The sequence below is a fragment of the Melanaphis sacchari genome, unplaced genomic scaffold (genome assembly GCF_002803265.2).
Source record: "Melanaphis sacchari strain LSU unplaced genomic scaffold, SCAv2.0 Contig24_pilon_pilon, whole genome shotgun sequence".
Lineage (NCBI taxonomy): Eukaryota > Metazoa > Arthropoda > Insecta > Hemiptera > Aphididae > Melanaphis > Melanaphis sacchari.
The window spans coordinates 28,386-53,143 of record NW_020271125.1 but is presented as its reverse complement, the minus strand read 5'-3'; the positions used below and the strand labels follow the sequence as shown (position 1 = coordinate 53,143).

The 24,758-nt window shown below is 26.3% G+C and overlaps 2 protein-coding genes across 2 annotated transcripts in view; one reads left to right on the top strand and one right to left on the bottom strand.

Moving 5' to 3' along the window:
* Nucleotides 1-24,758, top strand: part of LOC112595000 (kinesin-like protein KIF19) — a 37,682-nt gene that overhangs the window by 907 nt on the left and 12,017 nt on the right. Inside the window, exon 2 of the mRNA XM_025340062.1 lies at nucleotides 2,631-2,699. Coding sequence (XP_025195847.1) covers nucleotides 2,631-2,699 — 69 coding nt within the window. The remainder of the gene's footprint in view (nucleotides 1-2,630; nucleotides 2,700-24,758) is intronic.
* LOC112595001 (vitelline membrane protein Vm26Ab-like) lies at nucleotides 9,166-10,692 on the bottom strand. The gene is made up of 2 exons (XM_025340063.1): nucleotides 10,588-10,692; nucleotides 9,166-9,657 (listed from the first exon to the last, which is right to left on the bottom strand). The coding sequence occupies exons 1-2, from the start codon at nucleotides 10,597-10,599 to the stop codon at nucleotides 9,304-9,306; spliced, it is 366 nt and encodes a 121-aa protein (XP_025195848.1). The 5' UTR covers nucleotides 10,600-10,692; the 3' UTR covers nucleotides 9,166-9,303.

The window sequence follows — 24,758 nt, the reverse complement described above, 5'->3', positions numbered from 1 at the left end:
AAAAACTATAAATTAAACTAACTTTTGTTATAAAGTGTTGCTATTGGGTGGCTTCTTTTTTCACGCGTCGCATGTCAAATTAATGTATATTCGCATACATGCTTATTATAAATTTAAATTACAGATTGTATGTTTTAAAATAAAGTTAAAAAAAAAAAAAATAAATAAATACATCTACATTTCCAGATATTTATGGATACTGAGATATTTGGGGGTAGTTTAAAACGAGCTCTAAAATAATACAAGAATAAGCAATTTATAAAAAATTACTTACGTTTGGTCATCGAAATTATGTATTTGATTGAATATTTAGAATTTTTTAATTATTAAATAATTTTCAAATAGCGTAAGAACCATAAAACTTGTACTTTGTGGTGGTATTACATCATTAATTTACTCTAATATAGTTGTATAGAAGTCAAAATACAAGAATTCTTACATATTTTAATTTATAGTATGATACGATAAATAATACACTATTAAACTGCATATTAATCGCATTTCCGTGTTGAATAAAAACTATTTTTTGTACAATGTGGTGTTGAATGCCAAATAGAAAAGTTTAAAGTTATGGAGGTACTGTATATCATAATTTGTTTATATTACAGTGTAATATATAGAATTAATTCAATATCACAACTACCATAATTCAATATTTGAATACGTTGAATTTACTTATGGTGTTTTCAGATGCAATACGTGTAGGAGATACAGCTATATGTTTATATATGTCTTAAAATAATTAGTTAATAAAACAGTTCTATATTTACTTCAAAAACATCAGATGTTTGAATTATTTGGTTTTATAGAGTTTTCTTAATATTTTAAAATGTTTTATTGTAAAGTATGTTATATTAATTATAAGTACCTATTTCAACTTTTAATTTTAAATACGGTACTAAAAAACTCATTGTAATATCTATTGTAACTAAAACTTCAAATTTATTTTTCTCAAACTTTACATTTTGTGTTGAGGCGGCGATCTTGTTATAAGTCATGAATTATATATGTGATGGATTTATAAACGAATATTCGTTCAAATTGGTTCCCATACAATTCGACTGCATTTAATTTGATTCCTGCGACATTTTATATGCGACGTCAAAATTATCTATACCACAAAATTACATTTTTCTATAACATGTAAGCTTTAGGACTTATTTCTGTGTAAGATATTACGCCAACAATGAAATATTAGTATACGAGCAAATTACAATAAGATCACAATTGAAGTTTTACATAGATTAAATTAAAAAGAAACAATTGCCATTGCTATTATCCTTTTGCGATCAAAATATGAATTACGAGGACAACTGTATATATACGTGTGTGTGTGTGTGTGTGTCTTCATAATAATAATTCCGAATGGAGAGAGAGAATAATTTTTATTTGGGATTTACTGAATGCACATTTACTAGATCACTACATAACGTTTCAAATACAGTCTGCTTAAATTTAGGTTTTTGAACGTAGTGTTTTAAATAGAAAAAAAATCACTGTCACTGATTTTTTCAACAAATGTATTTTGTTTAAACATTTAATGCACACTCGAAGTTAAAAATTATAACATTTTTATTTTTATTTTTATTTTAACTACGTGTTTATAAATTGTGTGGAGCAACACAAATGAACATGATATATAAATTAATGTACCTTTTATACCTAGGTACCTATTATAAAATTATTACAGTGTATAATCTAAACAAGATCAAAAACTTAAATTCCAACTAAATTTAATACCTGTTCATAAAAAAAAAGAAAAAGAAAAGTTTCTTGATGACATAAGATGCTATAGATTAGGTAAATGTTATACCACATTAATATATGTATAAAAAAGAAAAAAATATGTATAGATATGTACTACCTATTATAGTGAATAGTGATCAATTTAGCAGGTACTAATTGATACTGATAGTGACTAACAATATAAACTCTAAAAAATAATAAATAAATAACATTTCAAACTTTTAATCACACACACATGACACACATATTAAATATATACCAGTAACCACATACGTTTTTAATAGCCGTTCAATAATTATATTGATAATTAAATAATATAGTAAAATATAGAATTTAAAATCAGCAATACATTATATTTTTCATTAAAATAATAGTTTAAATGATTAATTAGTAAATAGGGAATACACTAAATAATGAATAATAATATGTATTAATTTTTATGATCTGATAAATATTATACCATACGATATCAATTATTTTTAAATATATAATACATAATATGCAATTCTGTAAAATTTAGGCACATGTATAATTATATTATAGCACACGTATATCTATATTTTAGTAGCAAATAAATAATTATTATACGAGTAATATGAATAAATTACGTTTTAAATTCTAATTTTACGACCAGTTTTTTAACATATTCAGTGTATGCGGTAAAATAAATTATGCCTTCGATATATTTTTAAAATTCTAGCTCTTGATGATTTTATTTATTTCGTCCATTTAAATCATCTGATGAAAGAAAATTTTCCACTCTTTTACTTCCCACATAACATTTCAACATACTACAACGTCTATAACTCGTAGTCACGTATTATGATGATTAAAAAAATAAGTTTATGTATTTTTAAAATTCAAAGTTAATATACTGTTTTCAGGTAGCTGTGAGAATTAGACCATTATCAACAAATGAAACGGGTAGAAGCTTATACGTGGTTGATTCCAAGGTAAGTTATTTAATCGTTTAATTATTATAAAAATATTAAATTATGATCCGGGACATAATGTTTACGAGATGATATTTAATTGGACACTATTTAGTATTTGCATAGCTTATATATTAAATCATATCCCTATCGGAATAAAAATAGCATAATTATTAATAATTATTTAATTTAATATTTATAAATTCATTATAATTTTAATGAATTTAAATTTATTTTGGTTGCATTATTTTATATCACTTTTTCTCTTAAATTAAGTATACCAGGTAAAAATATAGAAATTATTAAGTATAATAATTGAAAAAAAAAACAATGTTAATATTATAAATTATTTTGAAGAGCACAAATGTGATGAATGAGTTCTCTTTTTTTTGAATACTTCAAAAAATAGTTATCAATATACACATTTAAATTATTTAAATATCTGATAAGCTTTGCATTCAATTAAATGTGAAAGATTTAAAATAACATAATATTTCTAACTTCTTTATGTGTCTTTAACTTTTGAGTTATTTATTTTGATTTCTATTACTCAGGCATGTAACCTGATTTTATTTTTGAACAGGGGGGGGAGGTCTAAATAATTTCTTATATAGTTTTTATTTAATTTTTTACGTAATTGATACACAAAACATTTAATTCTTAATTTTTAAAAAATTCGAGGGTGGATTGATACGTGCCTGCTATAACTTATTTCATTATATTTATGAAAAAATTTACAATAAAACCATATACTTACATATGCCCATTTTTCTTATATAATAGGTATTAGCCATTTGGAAACACGATAATATTTGATAGACGTGAAGTTGAACAAATATTGTAGGTACCTAATATAAGCAGGATTACCGTTATTAAATAGCTTGCAGGTATATAATCTTTTATTGTAAGATTTACAATTGATGTATTATGGCCTTATTAGGTTCGAGTATCAATCATTTCACTTGCTGTGAAGAATAGTTACCCGGAGGGCATGAATTCTTTTAATAATATGCTGAAATTAATATCGTTTATCGATATATTTTAAAAGAAATAAAAAAAAGATTATTCTTTTATTCAAAAATATTCATAACGCAAAATAGCAGTTCTAATTTTTTAAATAAGTTATGGAAATATGAACAAATTCAAATCAATAAAATACATACTATACGTACATTAACTAGATAGCTATAGGTATAATAAATATTTGTGTATAACAAAAAAAATAAATATACATACAAAAACAATTCAAATTCCAACCAACAATTTTTCAACCATTAAATATTAACGACTAAATGATTTGATGCTATTATAGTAAAGATAAATAAATTCAACGCACGTTAAATATAATTTTGGTTGAGTTATAATTTGCGTTTGACAGTGACATATTATTGATATATAGTAAAATATACAGTAATTTTTACCATGTAAAATGCTATCATAATTCTATAATTGAGGGGTCCGTATTGTCACTTAGGTATAAATATATTATAATATCATGAATTATGATACACTTGTTATACACAAATTATATATCCTCATCTTGTTAAAGGTAAGCTAATACTAGGCATGTGCTAAATTTTGTTTAATATTTATTAAGGATTGCACGTTTCAATATTTATCGTAAATAACTCAATTAAATTGTATTATAATTATTATTACAAAACTTAATGTTAAAATTATAATAATACTATTTTATTATTATAAATAAACTTTTTATGATATCATTAAAATATAATATAATTCTTCCAATATTTATTTTTGAAAACAAATTAATTTATGAATAATTAAAAATACGTATTATGAAAATATTATAAGTAATTCACACTTATTTTGAATTTCTACTAATGTATAATTAAAAAAAAATTTATTTTTAACTTTGATTTTCAATGACTTTAGTTAAAAATAAACAACTAAATTCTAATTACAATGATAACCACCTACTATGATAACCATCTATTGTTAAAGCTCAGATTTCACAGCACTGAAAATAATTGAAATACGTGCTATAATACAATCTATTTTAAATAAGTCCTATGAATTATAGTATGCTCTAAAACACGAAAAATAGCGAAATTAAAAATGTATTTTGATTCTCAATTTAAAAAAAAAAAAAGTTATATTTATCATATAATTATTTATGAATTAATAATATTAATACATTTATAAATTATAATTTTTAAACAACTAAAATTAGTTTACATCTTTTTTTAAATTACTTGAATTACTTAAATACAACTATTCAAAATTTTTTAGAAACAAGAATAAAATTCAAGTAATTTTTATTTATCGATTAAATAATATATTTGATTATTTTACCAAAGTCACATAGTATGATTAAATGTTTTACCAAATTTTAAAATTTGACACTTTGATGGTTGTTAGTTAACAATGTCTTGTATCTCGAGAAGGAATGTTCATTATCTTCCAATGTGATAGGCGAGTATTTAAAAAATACTAACTACATCGTCACTAGACAACTCTTCAAGATCTCTATTTAATTCATTATTTTTTTTCTTCACCTATTACTAGACAATATTTTGGAGATGTGTTTTAATGTTAATAAGTAGTTGTTATTTCAAATACAATTGAATTTTTTTTTTTCGTAATCATACCATCAGCTTTACTCCGTAATAATTTGAACGATTTTTAGATAACCTCAATTATTTTAACACAGTTATTAAAAAAAAGGCCTTTTGTTTGTAGTTTATTTATTTCTCCTACAAGAACTGTTAAGTTTGATTTTATATGCGCTAAATTGCTTTCAAGACTATGTTTGATAGTGTATTTTTGTTTTATTTTTCACACTCATTCCATCATCATCATTGAACGGAGAACAGTGTTTAAATTTTCGCGATATTAAACGGCCGCGTTAATCCACGATTCCCATCTTGTAATTACTTTCAAAACTTGAAAAATAGTAATAAAAATTAAAAATACTTCAAATATACAAAAAATGGCAGTATAAAATTTCATGTTTGGAGTTCCAAGTGCTAAAACAAATTTATAGCTCAATTTGCCTTTTTTTTTTTTATCTATATACTATAATAATTAGTAAACGCAATAAAATCCAAGTCCTGATTATTATAGTAAATACTTAAAATTTGTGAACAACAAGAACAACTGTAATAAATAATAATAATATAATTATCATCGCAATATTATTATTATAAATATTACTTATTGGCTATAAATAAAAATCAAAATATTATAGTATATTAATTTTAAAATCGTTAGTTACTGTTTTTATCAACTATTATTCACGTTATTTTTTTATAATTTACCAACTTTACTTTAAAAATTCCTAGTTTTATTATAATCATTTCTTTAAGCAAACAAAAGTAAAATATTATAAAACAAAACTTTTGTATGCTAGGCACCAACAAAACTCAATTATTATTTTAATAAATAAGCTTACTTTTTATTTATTTAAACAGGTATACATAACTAAAACATTTTAACTTTTAAGTGCAAGTATTTAATAAAATACTATTGGTCTAAGCCTTATGATGTAGTATATTAATTGCAGGTATTACATTTGATTTATTATAGAGATAATCTAACAGGCAACGATAATATAATTAAAACTTTAGCGCCACTCTTAGAGAATATTTAAATATTCCAGTAAATTCAAAAGTGTATGGAAAAGTATAAGGTCTCGGTTAAAAAATAGTTAATTTTTTACAATTATACATTATTTTTTAAGAAACTTTATATTATTTTATTTTGATCATTAAAAAATCTAAGCGATATTTAAACTCAAATCACCGAAAGTTTATCCCTATTGTATTTTATAAAATTACATAAACTAATTTATACTGTGTTAGATATATTATTATTATATTTAGTAACTAAAACCTATGCGTAACAATAAAACCATTTTTTTTTTTTTTTTTTGGTGAGGACCCAAGTTAACGAAATAGTGTATAATGTATACCATAGGACTTTTTAAAGTACCATATGGTGTTTAAATTCTACTAGTCATGCAACTATTCTAACATAGTAATCAAGAATTGACCTAAATGCATTTTGATTAGATTTTTAACCATTCTTACCCTATTTAAGGTAGTGCTAATTTTATTACGTCAATTGAAAATATTCATGCTGACCTACTTTTTTAGGGTTACCTCCTTTACCGTTTTCAAAGTTTTATTACAATTATATTCATTAGTTGATGTAATTATTTGTAAAAATACAACCACATACTCTTACAGCATATTAAAGCATATTAAGTAAAGTACTAGATTTAATTTTTAAACAATCGTTTTTACCAAAAATGAAAATTATAAACAAAAGTACATATATATAAAAAAAAATGTTTCTAGTGTTTCTATACATTTATTTTATTTACTAGTTATCGTAAGTGTTAAAATAAAAGTATGATGAACCTTTTTTTAGATTATTTATTTTACTTGGGACTTCTATTTCAATAATAATAATTATTATTTTAATTTTACCGAATGTAAACAAATTACATTTATTTTGCAAACATTTATTTTATTTTATATTTCAAATATGGAATTAACAAAAATACGAAGGATTAAATTGTACTAAAATAAAAATTATCTAAACATGTCAAAAGTCATTATTATAATGAGTTATTCTATTTACATTATAGTTATAACCTAGTTTTAGGTAGTCATTCAAGGATCAACCCACCAGCTATCAGCGTTATACACAACACATCAAAAAATATTGATTTATTTTTGATGACATAAGAAAATATAGTTATTGTTATTTATTATATTGTATTAAAAAAAATAAAAATAAATATTATTTTATAATAAAACCTGGTAGTATTATTAGGCATATCCAAAATAATTGACATACCTACTAAGTTACTAGAAACGTCAGAAGATCAAATCATTTTTGAATATGCTTTATTCTTGTCATCACAAAACTCCAAACATCAAAACAAATTTATACGAAAAGTTATTTCAACTAAAATCAAACAAATTCTTGAAAACAGTGTTATAAATGTATAATTTTATAGTTAAAGTATAATCAAAAATGTATGTGCATATAACATTCTTTCGTAAAAGATTTATTAAATGTCTTGAAACAAATACGTTTCACGTACAATATGCACTATGCAAGTGTTTAATACTTAAAAAATATAAAAAATTTTAAAATATTTAAAATAAAATTAGAATAGTTCTCAAATGTTTTATCTTGTTTTTTTCATTAAACACACTAATAAATACGTGGTGGGATTTAGTGGCTTAAAAATATTTATCAATGTTTATTGTTTGTATAGTATTTTATAATTGAATGTTTAATCTGTGCATTTGATTCATAACTAATATTACATTAAAGTATTTATTAATTATTATAAAAATAAATTATATTTATAATATCATAATTAATTAATTAGTTTTAATTTATTACTTTCATCATCCACAAATTGTTTTTTTTTTCAAATGCATATTTGGAACATAAAAATAAAAACTGCATTAAAAAGATAATTCAAACGGTACAATAATTTTTTTTTGGTACTATTAAAATTCAGTTTAACTATCGTGATTGCCAAAATTTATAACATTTAATAAATCATTAGAAAAAATAGTATTATGCTACGATTTTAGTAAAATACAAAGTTATAAAAACGTATACAATGGGTAAAAATTCAATTCAATCGTATGACTTAATAATTTAAGTTAGGTGACTTAAGTTAATAGAAGTGTGTAAGTATAAAAATCAATAAATTCAATACACAGACAAGATAAATCTTTAGAATACCTGATATCATACAAATTACAAACCAATATAATATGATAGTGTTGTATGTCATCATGCGTATATGTCTATGAGCTGCATATAATTGAATATCATTTGTTATTTCTTATTGATTCATCATCTTATTTTTCACAAATAATTGTTTTGTCAAATACCATGACTATTCGTCGGTTTTACATCGACAGTTAAAAATAATGTATTTCAATTTAGTTATACAATATAGGTGATAAATGCATTGATTATTAAAACATCGAACATTCGGGTAGAGAAAAGTACAGTAGCTGAATACACGTTTCTTTGGGTGTAGTTACTACCGTCTATAGTTAGGACTGTCAGGAGTATAGTAAACATGAATAATGACAGAGCAATATAGAAAAATTGATTTAAAGTTCAAGAATTCTTTTTGTCATTTTAAAGACTTAATCAGAACAGTACCTATAATTTTAATATTTAAACATTAAAGTCAATTTTAACAGCGGCTCAACATTTTCATTAACAGTAAACACTGCAGAGTTCTACGAGTGGACGTAGTGTCGTAACTAGTAATCAACAATAACCACCGATCAACAATAACTTTATAGTAAAAGTGTAAAACAAATTCGTTTGAATTTCATTTATGAAACAAAACAAGAATTGTATAATTTTAAGATAGGTATTATATTTATTTACATAATAATATAACTACAAGAAAATAAGTACCTATATTAAGTATATAGGCACAGAGGACTGCTTAACATAATATTGTATTTGTTCATTACATATTTTAAATTTTTTTTCGATCACAAAATCATATTTTATCATATTTACGTGTTGTGGCGTTGCGGTTTATACCTGGTATAACATAGGTATATACCTAACAGTAAGAATAATACGTCGATCCCGAAGTCCTCGGTTAGTAGAAACCGTATGGCGAAGCATAACCGTACGGGTAAGCTCCGTAGGATGATACGTAAGAAGAAGTGTACGGAGCGACTGCGTACGGGGATGCTACGTATGGCGCAGCGTACGGTGCTGCATAAGGTGCGACATAAGGTGCGGCGTATGGGGCGGCGTAAGGGGCGGCGTATGGCGCTGCGTACGGTGCTGCGTATGCTGGGGCGTACGGAGAGGCGACGAACGGAGCGTATAGGCCGCGCTTGCTTCGGTCAGTGGCGGACTTGGCTGCTACGGATTTGGCGGACGCTGATTTGGCTTCTTCGGCTGCGGCGACGAAGCACACCATCATGGCGATCAGAGCGAAAGATACCTGGAACAATATATTGTGTGACAGTGTTTTAACGATCGCATAAAACCTTAAATCTAACCGTAAGAAACGTTGTTACTCAAATCGTGACTTAGCACGGACTGACTTACATGCACTGTGCCTACTGAAAAGCGTCTTAGCCAAAATGAGACTTGTATAACGATAGGTATAGTATCAAACATGAAATATGAATATATGAAGTTAACCACTAGATGTTTTGATGAGAAGAGAAGACTATAAACGTATAAAATATTAAGTGTTGTGGGTAATGTTAGAGACTAATAAGATCATCACACGTTTTTATAGATTTATCAATAACAATTGAAAAATGATAAAAAAATATAGTATGAAAGGGGACGATCCATCGTATTCCCTTTCACATGCCAGATTATTAAATTACACTTTTCTACTAGCCAGCTTACCGTAATACCGTTTAAACTTGCCCATCTATTTTATTATACGGATAAAAGATTAGAAAATACAAATCAAGATTTTAAAATAAAAACAAAATCGGCTATTTGGTTTCGGCTTTTTCGGACATTTGAGAGACGCAGTAAAAATTTTTATTTTGAATTCAACTAAACTACAAAAATACTATAATTTCTGGTTTCTATTGTTTTTAATATACGGAAAAAATTAACCGAAATCGTGATTTATTTCAAGAATATATTAATTAGAAAAACAGTTGTCGAGGAAGCAAACAAAGTGATAACGGGAAAAATTTGAAACTACTTAAAACGATATAATTGGTAACGAAAAAAAAATAAAAATAATCACACGCACACAAAACGTATTATTTAACTAAAATATAATATGTAAGTACAATATTAGTCAACAACGACGACATTAACAGTTCGAAAGTCTTAAGTTATAACGATAGTCATGTACGACTTTAATATAAAATGTATATATATATATATATAATATACGTACTTGAAATTGCATTTTGAATTTGTATTTGACTGTTCTGTTGCTGTCTTGAGGGTTTATCGACGAACGATGTGTACGACCGTTGATTGACTGATGACCACTATCGGTCTGCCAGTCCTTTATATACGGTCAGTTCGATCATCCAACGCCCGATTGTTATTCTCTGCGCACCACCGACGGTTGTAAATTACGACACCGTCGTCGAGGAATGATGATGCCAAAACAATAAATTGTAATCACCGATGAACGATCTGATAACACAATAATGATTTCGTACATTATAGTTGTGTAGGTACCTTCAACAGCATTTTTCGAACATCCATACGTTATTGTGGTAGGTTATTACTTATTATTTCTATATCAGGGGTCAGGAACCTGCGACTCCAGAGCCGCATGCGGCTCTTTAACATGCAACCTGCGGCTCTTTGGATAATTCAGTGTCGAAAATCCCACTAATATTATGTAGATACGTTTTTTTGTGTTTAATTAAATAATATTATATTTGTATAAACAATAATAATAATAATGAATTAATAAAATACATTTTTTCTATATTTTCTAAATTTAAGACGCATTATTATGTTTTTATTGCCTACCAAAAAAAGGTTGATTAAACCTGTGCGGCTCCCTGGATATCATAGTTTTGTTATTTTTTGAAAAATTGCTCTTTTCTACGAAAAAGTTCCCGACCCCTATTCTATATGCTACTATGCTACGTGAAAAACACTAGAGCATAATAATACAATTATAAATATGAATTCGATGCGTCGACATGGCATTAATAGTGACAGTGATATTGATATTTGTCGTTGATTTCATAATAATAACCGTACGATAAAATAATAATGCATTGCTAAATACCTGTAAAGATTTTAAATTGTAGTGTTCAGATGGGTATACCTACCATTGAATTATCGATTATGTCAAAATGTATTTTATCAATAAAATAACTAATAAGTATATATTATTTTCAACCCCAATTTATTTATGGTTTTTGAATCAATGTAAACTCTGTAGAATTTTCTTATAAATATGTTAAAAGTAACGTACCAAAGTAAAGTGTGACTAGTATTATCGAATAAGGGTAGTAAATCGTCTGACTATATGGAAAAATATAATTCAAAGGTATTCAAACTATTTGTTGCAGCTCTAAGGAAAATTGTGAGTTTTAGTCAAGGTAGTCGTGGCACAGGTGATGAAAACGAATTAATATAATAATGACAATTGCAAATTTGGTGTTACGATATTGAGAATGAGAATTATTAGGAAAAATTGTGTTATCAGCGGCGTGCAGATGATTAATAAATAATATACATTATTAACACTCCAACATTATATTTTACACATATTAACATTGTTTTTCATTATAATTATTGATTTAGGAGCCATCAATGTGTCACAAAAAGACAAAAGTAGTTATAATAAAAATTCTTTGAACACCACTGATTTATTTGTTAAAATAAATTGTTTGATATTTTTACGTATTATAATAATATAATGCTAGACGCTAGTATTAAGTACTATAATAATATGAGCTATAAATGATGCATTGTCAATTCATAGCTACAAATTGTTAATTACAGATAACTTTTAAATCAATATTTTATCTATTCATATTATACACTTGATTTATGCAATGCTTTAATAATTGTTATTTATTAAGTATAATTATTATTATTTATTAATTATGTATTATTTAAATTAAATAACTTTACTTATTAAAAATTATGCATCTCAAATTAATTAAAGTTACATAAATATATGTTATGTAAAAATATATATATGATATTATACATTATTAAATTACAGAAAGTAAAAAAAATATATTGATTGTTTAAGTGAAAACAGGACATGTATGAGGCATTCAAGCATTGCATCGCAACTTACAAGGTCATCGCCGTAATAAAAATAATAAACTGTAGCGTTGCAATCCTTAAAAAATGCACTAAGAATTCCTAATGTCTGTTGACCATCGTGATTAGTATAGAATAAATATCTTCTTTTTTCGATAAACTGCAATAAGCACATTGACATTTATTTTTTTCAGTATCTGTCAATAAACATTGGTAGAACACAGATGAAGTTGAACTCTAGATTCTAGTATATGTATAGTTTGAGTCTAAAAAACTTGACAATAGACTGTAGACTCTCCATTTTTAATAACTAAAGATAAAAACGAAAACGTGTAATTTCTTGGCAAGGCATTCTGACCGTTCAAATGACATAATAGTTTTATTAACATTTTATTACGTTAGAATAATATGGTTTTCTACAAACTATTTTAAGCTCTAAATTTCCAAAATGAAACGGAATAACTTGAGTAAAATACTAACAGAATTAATTACTGTTAACTAATTACTGTTCACTATCTACATAATTTATTTTTATTACCTACTAACACATTTACATACAACATTACTAAAATTCTACCAACAGACAAATTAACGATTAATAAAACTTAAAACACTGGCATTTTATTAATCTTACTGATTTCTAAAAGAACACCATGTTTTTTTTCTCCAATTTATAAGTATCATACATTTTTATAATTTTGAGGTGTTTACTTAGAAACAATCAATACCTAAGCGTCCTCAGACTATTTTATAAGCACTTTTAGCGACGACGTAGCATTTATTAAAATTTACATTAAGTGTAGGTATATCCTAATCAAGTGTTGTATCCCGTATATAGTCTAATTGGATTAAGTTAGTTCTTAGGAGATCAAAAAAAAAAAATTAAAGGAAAACTAACTTTCTACATAAAATCAGTTTTTGATAAATTGATTTTGTTTTTTGTTGTAACTAAAAATGAATAATTATATATACAGAGAATTACAATTTTTAGTGAGTATCATTATCATTTACTAAACTTGAAATGATTTTCAAAATAATTTTGTGCTAATTATAGATATTTTGAATTTTTGAATTTTCGAATTTTTTTGTTTTAATATGTATGATAAAGTTTTTGTTTTTCTGTTAAATTTAATAACATTTTGTTCATAAGTTTTTTATACATCTATCAGATATTGGAAATAGTCAAGATATTTTTTATAAAGTTTAAATTTCTAATTATTATAACATTCCTCAAAATCCCCAAAATTACAAATTATTTTATGATATACAATTCGTTTTTTTATATTCATAGCCCTTATAGGTATTTAAATTTTGAATATTTTATAATTCAAAATTACGAATAGGTACTTCATTGAAACTTTTAAAAATATTGTACGTTATTTACCAAGATAATGATATTTTAAAAATATTTAAATTAATTTTAAGCTGTCTTTTACCCAAAATGTGATATCAATGATAGTATAATATAAATAATATAATAAATTTTGTTTTCGGTAAAAAATTATTTAGTTTACCATATTAGTATTTTATTAATAGTAAAATTATTGATTTTACGTATGTATATTAAATTTAATAATATATAGATACTTAAAGTTGTTATTACCACGTACAACAATTTATTTTCGATTACAGATTTTAATACAACTATTACAGTAATTAACTCAACGATATTATAGTACAGCGGAGCGATACTTGTTTGCTTTTTATTTACCATATATTATAATATGAGGTTATTTTTTATGCTTAAATTAAAAATTTATGAAATTCTATTTTATGTGGTTCACTCGTGCACTAAAAATCATCATGTATCTTTCTTTAAGTATTTAACCTTGTCCATCAGAAAAATTTACTACCATCACCAAACTAGTATTTGGTATACATACATATTTGATAAAATATTTGGAAATTTAAATATATAAATAAGATACAGAACTTCAATTATAAAATATAATGGACTATCGCGAACAGCTTATGAATAACAATCATCACACGGACCTTGTGAATAATATAGGAGATGCTTGTGACTTACTGACATGGTGATGTGCGTCTTATACTCTTATATGTTAATGTTATACGGTAATGCATATATTAAGGCTCGTATATCCTCGAGAATTGGAAGACGCGTTGTGTACACAAAATATAGGTTGGTAGGTAAAAACAAGAAAGCTGTATTTCACTAGTTTTGACTAATAATAATGGAAAACAATTTCCACAATGTGTATTTATTACGCGATGTTTTATTTTTTTTTGTTTGTCTTATGGCTCGATACAGAATTATAGCGCTCTTTTCAATGAAACAAAACTTGTGGTAATCAAAGGATACGAAAGAAAATTCGTCCACGCAGTAATATTTTGATATGTTTGTAAGTAGATAGAAAACATTACAAACTACCAGTAACAATGTAGGTTTATCTACATATTACAAACGAACGGAACACGGCACGTTGTCGTGGATATCCGGCTTAATGCTTGCAAGTATGCCATAATATGTGTATATGATGCAATATTGCGATGTAATTCGTGGTTTTCGAAAATGCAGGGTTCTATATACCTATACGTCAATAATGATCACTATTTACAGTTATCGTTTAATACAACTACTCCTTTGTGACCTACGCCTCTAAGATAGCGGCCTCGGAAGACCGAATTACAAGTGAATCTAAATAATATACTGGAAAATGTTTAATACCGTTGTGTAAAAAAGTGTTTGTGTTTATTGTATTGGCTAAAATTTGATAATAAATATCCGTGTTTTTAATCTAGTGTAATGAATTCATCTAAGAATCGATTTTCATCGGAATACTCGTATGATAAGCGTGTATTAATTTATATGTTACGGTCAATGATAAAAATTGAACATTGCTAGGTTATTTTCGTTGTAATTATAAAACAAAATAAAAATGTTTTACTTCAATACCTGAATATTAACGTTATTAACCATTGACTGTTGATATCAATTACGTAAGTGATCGTAAATATACATTAATTTCATTAATTACAGTTATAATTACTCGCCTCATTATTAAATTATATTACATTTTTTATTATTATATTATTTAATTGATATATAATTATCTTCTTTACGATAATCATATATGAATTTTTTTTATTTTGGATCTTCCATATTTATTAATAAATTGGGCAGCTAGCAAGTCTCTTTTTGCTAGCCACCCCTGATATATAATGTAATTTAAATTCTTTATTAAAAATGTAATTGTTGCGCTATCATAAGTAATGCTAGTAACAAAATAAAATTAATACAAAAAATAATAAGTTTATTGAATTTTAAAATTTACTTCGACAATGTTATTGCACTTAGGTCTTATTAAGTGTTGAAAAATTAATATGGTCTGTGGGTATCGGCAGCGGTGGTGACAAGAGAAAGAAAGGTAGTTGGTAGAGGTGGTGGTGGTGGCATAAGCAGAGAATAGGCAGGATCAGGAGCAGGTTTTTGAATAGGTTATTTCATCCTCCTTCAGCTTAATAGCCGCCATTTCGCATTTCATCTGGTTTTTGTAGAAGCGATATAAAAAGCGACCAACTTTTTTAAGGTAATTACAGTACATTTCTTAAGAGTTATTTCTATCAAAGTAGATAGCTAAAGACAAATAACTTACAAGATAAATTCACAAATAATTTTATACTTATTTTATGGTATACGCTTATTTTGACTTACATTGATTGAAATTTACTATTACATTAATAAAATCAAACTTAGGCTTATAGGGGGGGACGAGGTCCCTTGAGCCCCCCCCCAATTAAACCTGCCATTGGGTAGATATATGTATAACATACATTTAAGTATTTAACTATTTAAGTATTAGGTATAACTAATATTTTACGATTTTAGTCGTAGCCAAAATATTCAATTAAACTCGAAACATTTATAATATAATACATATTATAATGATTTTGTATACTCCTCCAAGTCACAGACGACACATTATTTTATTTTTTTCTATTCGTACGTTAGTACAGTTCGTACAGCCGTACCAGTTTCCTTTTTTAAAGCCACACCGACACGGATGTTTTGATTATTCGATTCCGTTTATAATTATTACTGTCTGAACTCCGAAATATAATCTCAATAATTGTTGACAAACGACAAGACCTCATTGACATAAAAATCTGAATTTCCATTGTCTGTTAGATATTATGCACTTAATTGATAATATCGACGTGCGATGATGATAATTAGTAACCGTGTATTTGCACCTCTAGTAAATATGCGTCCCAAAAACGTGTTAAAATTATTTATGCATCTTACCTTGCTGCCGTTTGATGTATCTGACAGTAGCTGACTATTGATAATGATTTTTTTATGTATAATTTGGTACGTATACTTGTATACATAATTACTACTATGACACTTATACATAGTGTTGGCCTCTCGCTGTCGCAATATCTACTCATCATTCTACTGCAGTTGCAAGCGGTGAAAACACAACGTGTCTGCAGATTTGTATCAAATTTATATCGTATTATGCATGCCTATTTTTTTAAATCTTTAATAATACATATTTAAAATTCACTGTATTTTTGTTTGATCGGAATCAGCTCATAAACTACTGAACAAATTTTACGATATTTTTTTTAATTGTTTCTTACGATTTTAGAAATATCATAGGCTATTATAATCTGCACTAGATAAATAATACTAGCTAAATTACCAAGATTTTGCTTTATTTAAAAAATAAAATATATTTTATGAAAATATTTTTACAACGTAAATAAAAACCTTAATACAATGTTTAATATAAATGTTTATTTCTATATAATACATATTACATACCAAAAATGGCCACAACAAATTTTATTTACATGACAGTTTTTGATACAATATTTAAAATTTAAATATGTATTTATTTTTATCTTTAATTATTATTTAATATCATAAAATATATTGGTTTGCATTTTATACATTTTATTATAATTTATATCCAATTATCTTTTACGATAATCATATACATACAGTAATATGATTTTTTTTTCATTTTGGCTCTTCCATATTTATTAATATATTGGGCGACTGCAAGTCTCTTTTTGCTGGCTACCCCTGATATATAATGTAATTTAAATTCTTTGTTAAAAATGTAATTGTTGAGCTATCATAGTTAATACTAGTAGCTAAATAAAATAAATACAAATAAATAAATACAAAAAATAATAGGTTTATTAAATTTTATAATTTTATTCGACAGTTTTATTGCAAAAAAGTTTTCGCTACATGATGTAGAATAGTTAAAGTTGACAAATTTATATGGTCTATGGGCGGCGGCGGTGGCGGAAAGGGATAATAAGGTAGTGGGTGGTAGTGGTGATATCAATGGTGAAGAGGGTAGTAGGAGATGGTGGTGACAAGAGTAAAGAGTAGGCAGAATCAAGAGCAAATTTTTGAATTGGCTTTTCGTCCTCCTTAAGAATAATAGCTACTATTCCACACTTCACGTTGGTTTTTGCGGAAAGGACTTAAAAAGTGCCCAACTTTTTTAAGGTAGTTATGGTACATTTCTTTGGAGTTATTTATATCAAAGTAGACTCCTAAAGACAAATAATTTACAAGATAAATTTACATATAATTTCATAATAATTTTATGGTATACGCTTATTTTGACTTACGTTGATTGAAATTTATAGTGGAATAATTAGTATGCTCTTTTCCATTATCCTAAAAAATTTAAACAGGTATGATGAATATGTTCTAATAATATTATGCAATATAAATGTAGTTTTTATTTAATATTAAATTGATTAATTATAGATTATTTCTTTGTTATAAATTACCAAAATATAATACACCTAGATATGACTTACTTTCAATGAATTGAAATATAGTAGTTTAGAATTCTGATGATAGTTAATTTTAATGACTTCTTCTTTAAAAGTCCTTACTCTGTGTCGTTTTCCAATTAAGATGCACTATAGAAATAAATTAAAGTCAAGCAATTTATATAACATCATTATTTTATAAATCATATTTTATATCGAGGATAGTTTATAATAATGTATATACTTCGTTTGTGTTAAGGTTTTTCGGCATGTGTAATAAGATTTTTGGTGCCAACTTTATCCCTAAATCCAAAATTTTATCGACTAAAATATCTTTAGGACTAAGTGATGTAACAATGCAATCTATGAGTTGTAACCGATGAGCTATTTCGAAAAAATCGGCAATAATGAACGTTATCTTATTATATACATTATACACTTTCGCGTTGTTTTTCGCTAACTGAATTTTCGCCGGGTCTATATCGATTGCTATAACTAAATTGTACAAAGATTTTAATGATAATTATTAAATTATTACTTTTTAAAAAAAAGCGTAATATTGTATTTCGAAAAGAAAGAATATTATAATGAAATTAAACCTGAATCGCAAACTCTGGCAAGCTGAATAACATTTCCACCAGCTCCACAAAACGGGTCTACAACCACTTTCATTCCCACACATTGGTTTGCGATGTGTTTACGAATAGTTTCTGGATACACCTTGCAAAAACTTTCTATAAAAAATATAAAATATAAATATACAATTATTACGAACATATATGTAGCAAAAATACGTGATTGTAATTATATATTAATTATAATTTACCCTCGTCCAAAAGGATTCCGTCGTCAAACCTATCAAATATATTCCTTCTTATTTTCCAATATTTGTACGTGTTATCACTAGTTAGACAATAGGATAATACATAAATTAGAAAAATGCAATTCTGCTCGATAATAATCACTTATTTAACTTATAGGTACTTACATTGTTGAGAGTGTAACTGTGTTTGGTGAGAACGATTTGGTGGGGTTCGCTAATTTATTCCCTTTTACGACTTCATCTTCAACCATCACTTTTATCGGCTTTTTTGTGATGGCTTGCCGACAGTCCTCATTTATTTTTAAATTGCAATCTGTTGAAAACGAAATCATTGTGATATTTGTAAATTGTATAATAAATTTATGGTGGGCGCTTATTTCAACTTACATCGATCGAAATTTACCATGGTATAATTTGTATGATCATTTCCATCGTTCTAACAAATTTAAACAGGTATAAAATGGTTATTTTTTTCTGATAATGTTATGTAAAAATATTTTTTATTTTTTATTAAAATGATTAAATATAAATTATTTTTTCGTCATCATTTATTATATTATGATACACTAGGCACGACTACTTACTTTCAATGAATTGAAATATAATAATTTAGAATTCTGATGACAGTTAATATTAATGATTTCTTTTTTAAAAGTCCTTACTCTGTGTCGTTTTCCAATCAAGATGCACTATAGAAATAAATTAAAGTCAAGCAATTTATATAACATCATTATTTTATAAACCATATTTATATCGAGGATAGTTTATAATAATGTATATACTTCGTTTGTGTTAAGGTTTTTCGGCATGTGTAATAAGATCTTTGGTGTCAACTTTATCCCTAATTCTAAAATGTTGTCGACTAAAATACTTTTAGGACTAAGTAATGATAGTCGATCGTAGGTGGGACCACCCCAAGGCGGTGATGTTACAATGCAATCTGCGGGTTGTAGTCGGTGAGCAATTTTGAATATGAACGTTATTTTATGATAGATATTATAAACTTTCGCGTTATTCTTTGCTAATTGAATTTTCGCCGGATCGATATCGATTGCTATAACTAAATTGTACAAAGATTTTAATAATTATTATTAAATTATTGCTTGTTCAGAAAAAAGCTTAATATTCTATTTCGAGTAAAAAAGAAAATAATGAAATTCACACTAAGAAAATAATAATATATTTTTAATTTTTATAGAACCTGAATCGCAAACTTTGGCAAGTTGAATAATATTTCCGCCAGCTCCACAAAATGGGTCTATAACTTTTTTCATACCCACGCATTGGTTTGCGATATGTTTAATTATAATTTCCGGGAAAATTGAGCAAAAACTTTCTATAAAAAATACATACAACTATCATGGTCATGTTATAGCAAAAATACGTGATTGTAAGTGTTGCATAATCAGCATTTATATTTATTACACGTTGTGCTTATATTAAAAATAATTATAAATATCATGTTACATTATGATCGGTGTACCTACTGTCCATCGATCTTTAGTAAGTAGACATATTGAATACATAGTCATTACGATTTAGAGAGTTAAAAATAAAGGATTATAAATACTTTGTGTCATTATTCATATTAATACTACACAACAGTAAGTATATTATTTACCCTCGTCCAAAAGGATTCCGTTGTCAAACCTATCAAATATATTCCTTCTTATTTTCCAATATTTGTACGTGTTATCACTAGTTAGAAAATAGGATAATACATAAATTAGAAAAATGCAATTCTGCTTGATAATAATCATTTTTTTTAATTTTAAGGACTTACATCGTTGGGAGTATAGCTGAGTGTGGTGAGATTAAATTGGTGGGGTTCGCTATTTTATCCGATAGTACGATTTCATTACTCTGAAATTCGTTATTAGAACATGTAAGGCATGAGTTTTGACAATAATAAATTACGTTACAAAAGTTGAAAAATGCACTTACGTCTTTCCCCGTGGTGATTACCTCGTCTACAGAGGAAGACCTCGTAAGAACGTCATCCTCCTTCGACACTAATGGCAACAACGACCGACATTTTTTATGGATTATAATTTTACAATCTGTTAAAAACGAATCAAGTTATTATTATTTAATCCTCTAATATAATTAATTTTCAATTGGTGTATACCCAAACATTGTTTAGTGATTTTGAATCGAAAACGTTTACATATTTGGCACTTCTTCAATATTCTAAGAAAAGGTGTAGTTTTAAGTTGTTTGTGACTGCATCTATAAAATGGAATATTACAAGCAGTTATTTTAAGATACCTGATCTTTTAGAGTGTTATGGCATGGTTATTCCAGTAAAATACACGTAATTATAGGATTGCAAACTGTGGCGTAGCCATGGAGGTTTTGGGTGTTGTAACTTCCCCCATCGGTCTTAATTTAATAATTTTAATATTATTAATTATTCAGTAAATTGGCGATCAAAACAAGTAGACTATAGTTAATGTAATGAAGTTCAAATAATTTTACATTATAATCAAAATAATTCTAATTAAAATGCATATTTTGAATCACCCCTGGTATATACCTAAACCACTTTAACCCCTCCCCCCCCTCATTCAATAATTCTGGCTACGCCACTGATTGCAAGCATGAACATAATATTATGTTGTGAATATTTAAAATATTTTTCGATTATACGTATTACTCTTTACTACCATACAAAATAATATTTATACTAGATAATTACTTGGAATCAATAAGCAACGGTGATTCCATTTGAAAATCTTTTTCTCCGTTCTCGCAGTGATCCTCAATCTTCAAAAGTCTCTTCAAGTTCTTCATTATTGACAAAATATTGTCTGTATAGTCTGTAGATAATATAAATTATAAATAGTGAACAAAAAAAAAAAACTAGTGTCTTCTCTACAAAGGTCCAGAGCTAACTAAATGTTTATTTAATTAAATTTATTAACTCGTCGTGGTTTCTATGTGGAAATAATATGGTGTAATATGTAACTAAGTTACACATTTTGGAAACAAATAAAAAAAATAATATAAATAAACAAAAAAATTTTTAAATATAAATTTGGAATGATCAAATATAATATAATTATAACTTGAAAATCAATTTGAAGTTCATGAAAAATATAAATTTGTTTTCAATTTTATTAGATTAATTTAATCGATTGAAAGTTATAATGTAAACTGAAAACACTAAATCTTTATGTTACATCTATGATAATATTAGTGAAAACTCGAAAAATTACTTATGCATTTTCAATTCTTACATAAATTTGAAAAATAACAAATAAATTTATGTGTATTGTGTATATGTATGGAGAATACTCGTACCAATAAATATTGTCTGAACATAATTCGGTAGCAGTCTAATACTTACATAAAAACAAAAGAAATTTGTGGTCATCAAAACTTTAGCCAGATTAATACTTATTTTCAGAAATATAAAATCTAATCTAAGTTGAATCCTTGACAAAATAAATCTATACAGAAACAAAATTATTTACACGATAAGAATAGTAGACTTTTTCTGATAAGCTGTAAAATCTGGTTTTGAGAAATAATCCACTGTTACCAGGTAGAAATAAAATCTTTTTACACACTCAATTACATACCTATATTCACTATTACATTAATAAAACCAAACTTAGGCTTATAGGGTGGCGAGGTCCCTCGATCCCCTCCCCCATTAAATCTGCCACTGGGCAGATATATGTATAACATACATTTAAGTATTTGATTATTTAAGTATTAGGGATAACTAATATTTTTACAATTTTAGCCGTAGCCAAAATATTCAAGTAAATTTGAATATTTATAATATAGTACCTACATATTATAATGATTTTGTACAGCCGTACCGGTTTCCTTTTTTAAAGCCACACGACACGCGTGTTTTGATTATTCGATTCCGTTTGTTATTACTGTCTGAACTCCGAAATATAAATTCAATGATTAATGACAAACGACAAGATCTCATTGAAATAACAATCTGAATTGCTATCGCCTATTATATATTGATGTTATGCACTTAATAGAAAATATTGACGTGCAATGATAATAATTAGTAACCGCGTACATGGGCGTAGCGAAGGTGTAGCAGCCTCCCCTGCACTTCAAACTAAATTCTATTTCTTATACCAAACGTGTAATTTTTATTATAAAATCGAAAAAGCAAAAAAAAATAAAATGGTTATCAACTTAAGCCCCCCCTCCCTGATTAAAATCCTAGCTATGACCTTAACCACGTATTTGCGTCTTTGATAAATATGCGTCTCAACAACGTATTAAGATAATACACGCCTTTTACGTTGTTGCCGTTTGATAGTGATATAGTCTGACAGATTTTCTCCGCTTAGAATTGTTTTTCCTAAACATCATTAAATTTAAATTGAATACATCCATATATCAATGAACTGCCGGTACCTGATGCACAGCAGAGTCATGAGTGGTACACACTTTCTTAATTTTTTATAGTTATCATTATAAAATCAATATTACCTCACTCCGCTCAAAATGTAATCCAAAACAAAATGATTATTGATTTTGATAATTGTAATAATTATATTACAAGAAAAACAGAAAAACAAAAAAAAACAAATTTTCTAATTTAAATTTGTATGTCGTTATTTTTTTGTTCATAATAGTTATAAATTCATTAATCGTAATATAACAATAAACATCACTACTGGTCAGTATATATATATCAATATTAGAAAAATTGTATTGATTTTGAAATTAATTTTAATAAAAAAATATGATCAAGTCACAAGTGGCTTAAAGTCATAAACGGTGCTTATGATTATTTGATTTTTTTACTACAGTGATTTTTCCCGTTTAAATATTATTTACCCTGAAGTGTTACCTAGTTAAAAGTTTCAAAAATCATTTCGACTTTTACAACTTCTATCTATGGTAATGACCACTTAAATATTTCTATACTGCATAAAATAATAAATTTAATGGCGCGTGGGCGAGATAAAATAAGTCTATTGTGGACATATTTTTATTAGCTATGTTGTTTTGTAAAAAACAAAAAGTATATTTTTATTTTTTGCAAAAATAATATAAGTAAATGGTTTGCCGACTGCTACGACTCAATATAACGTTTGTTCGTCGCCAAAATTAACTGAAAAAAAATTTGTATTAAAAACGTATTATTAGGGATAGGTATGCTAATAAACCGTAAAAAAAGTTGGTTGAAAATAGAACTATAAGAGCAAACATTCTATAGTTAAACAGTATGAAATAATACATTAAATAGTTTTGACATTAAAATATCACCAAAACGATTTTTAACAAATCGTTTACTCTCGGCAACTTCACGAAAACACGCTTAATTTACACACATTTATACTTGACATGAACGGCAACAAAGACTTAAAGAACATTTTAGTCTTTTCTTCTAAACGCAATGTGTCTGACTTAGGGCCGTCTTTTGAGGATGGCGTGGGGGATTTTATACTGTAAAATGTTTAATATTATTGTGTGAAAATTTTTTTGTACTTGTCATTGTTTATACTTCTTGAAAACTTTGTACTAGATATTTGATATCCGGTTTCAGTGTTCTGTTGTTTTAAATTCGTTAAAAATAATCATGTTTTCTTTTAACGGTTAGGTATATTATAACCATGCCAAGCCGATGTATTCGGTATATTTAGGAAATAACATTGTACAATAAGTCATTGGAAGAAATTAAATTTTTATTTACACATTACATTATTCAACAACACATATTTTCATATTTTTGAATACAATTT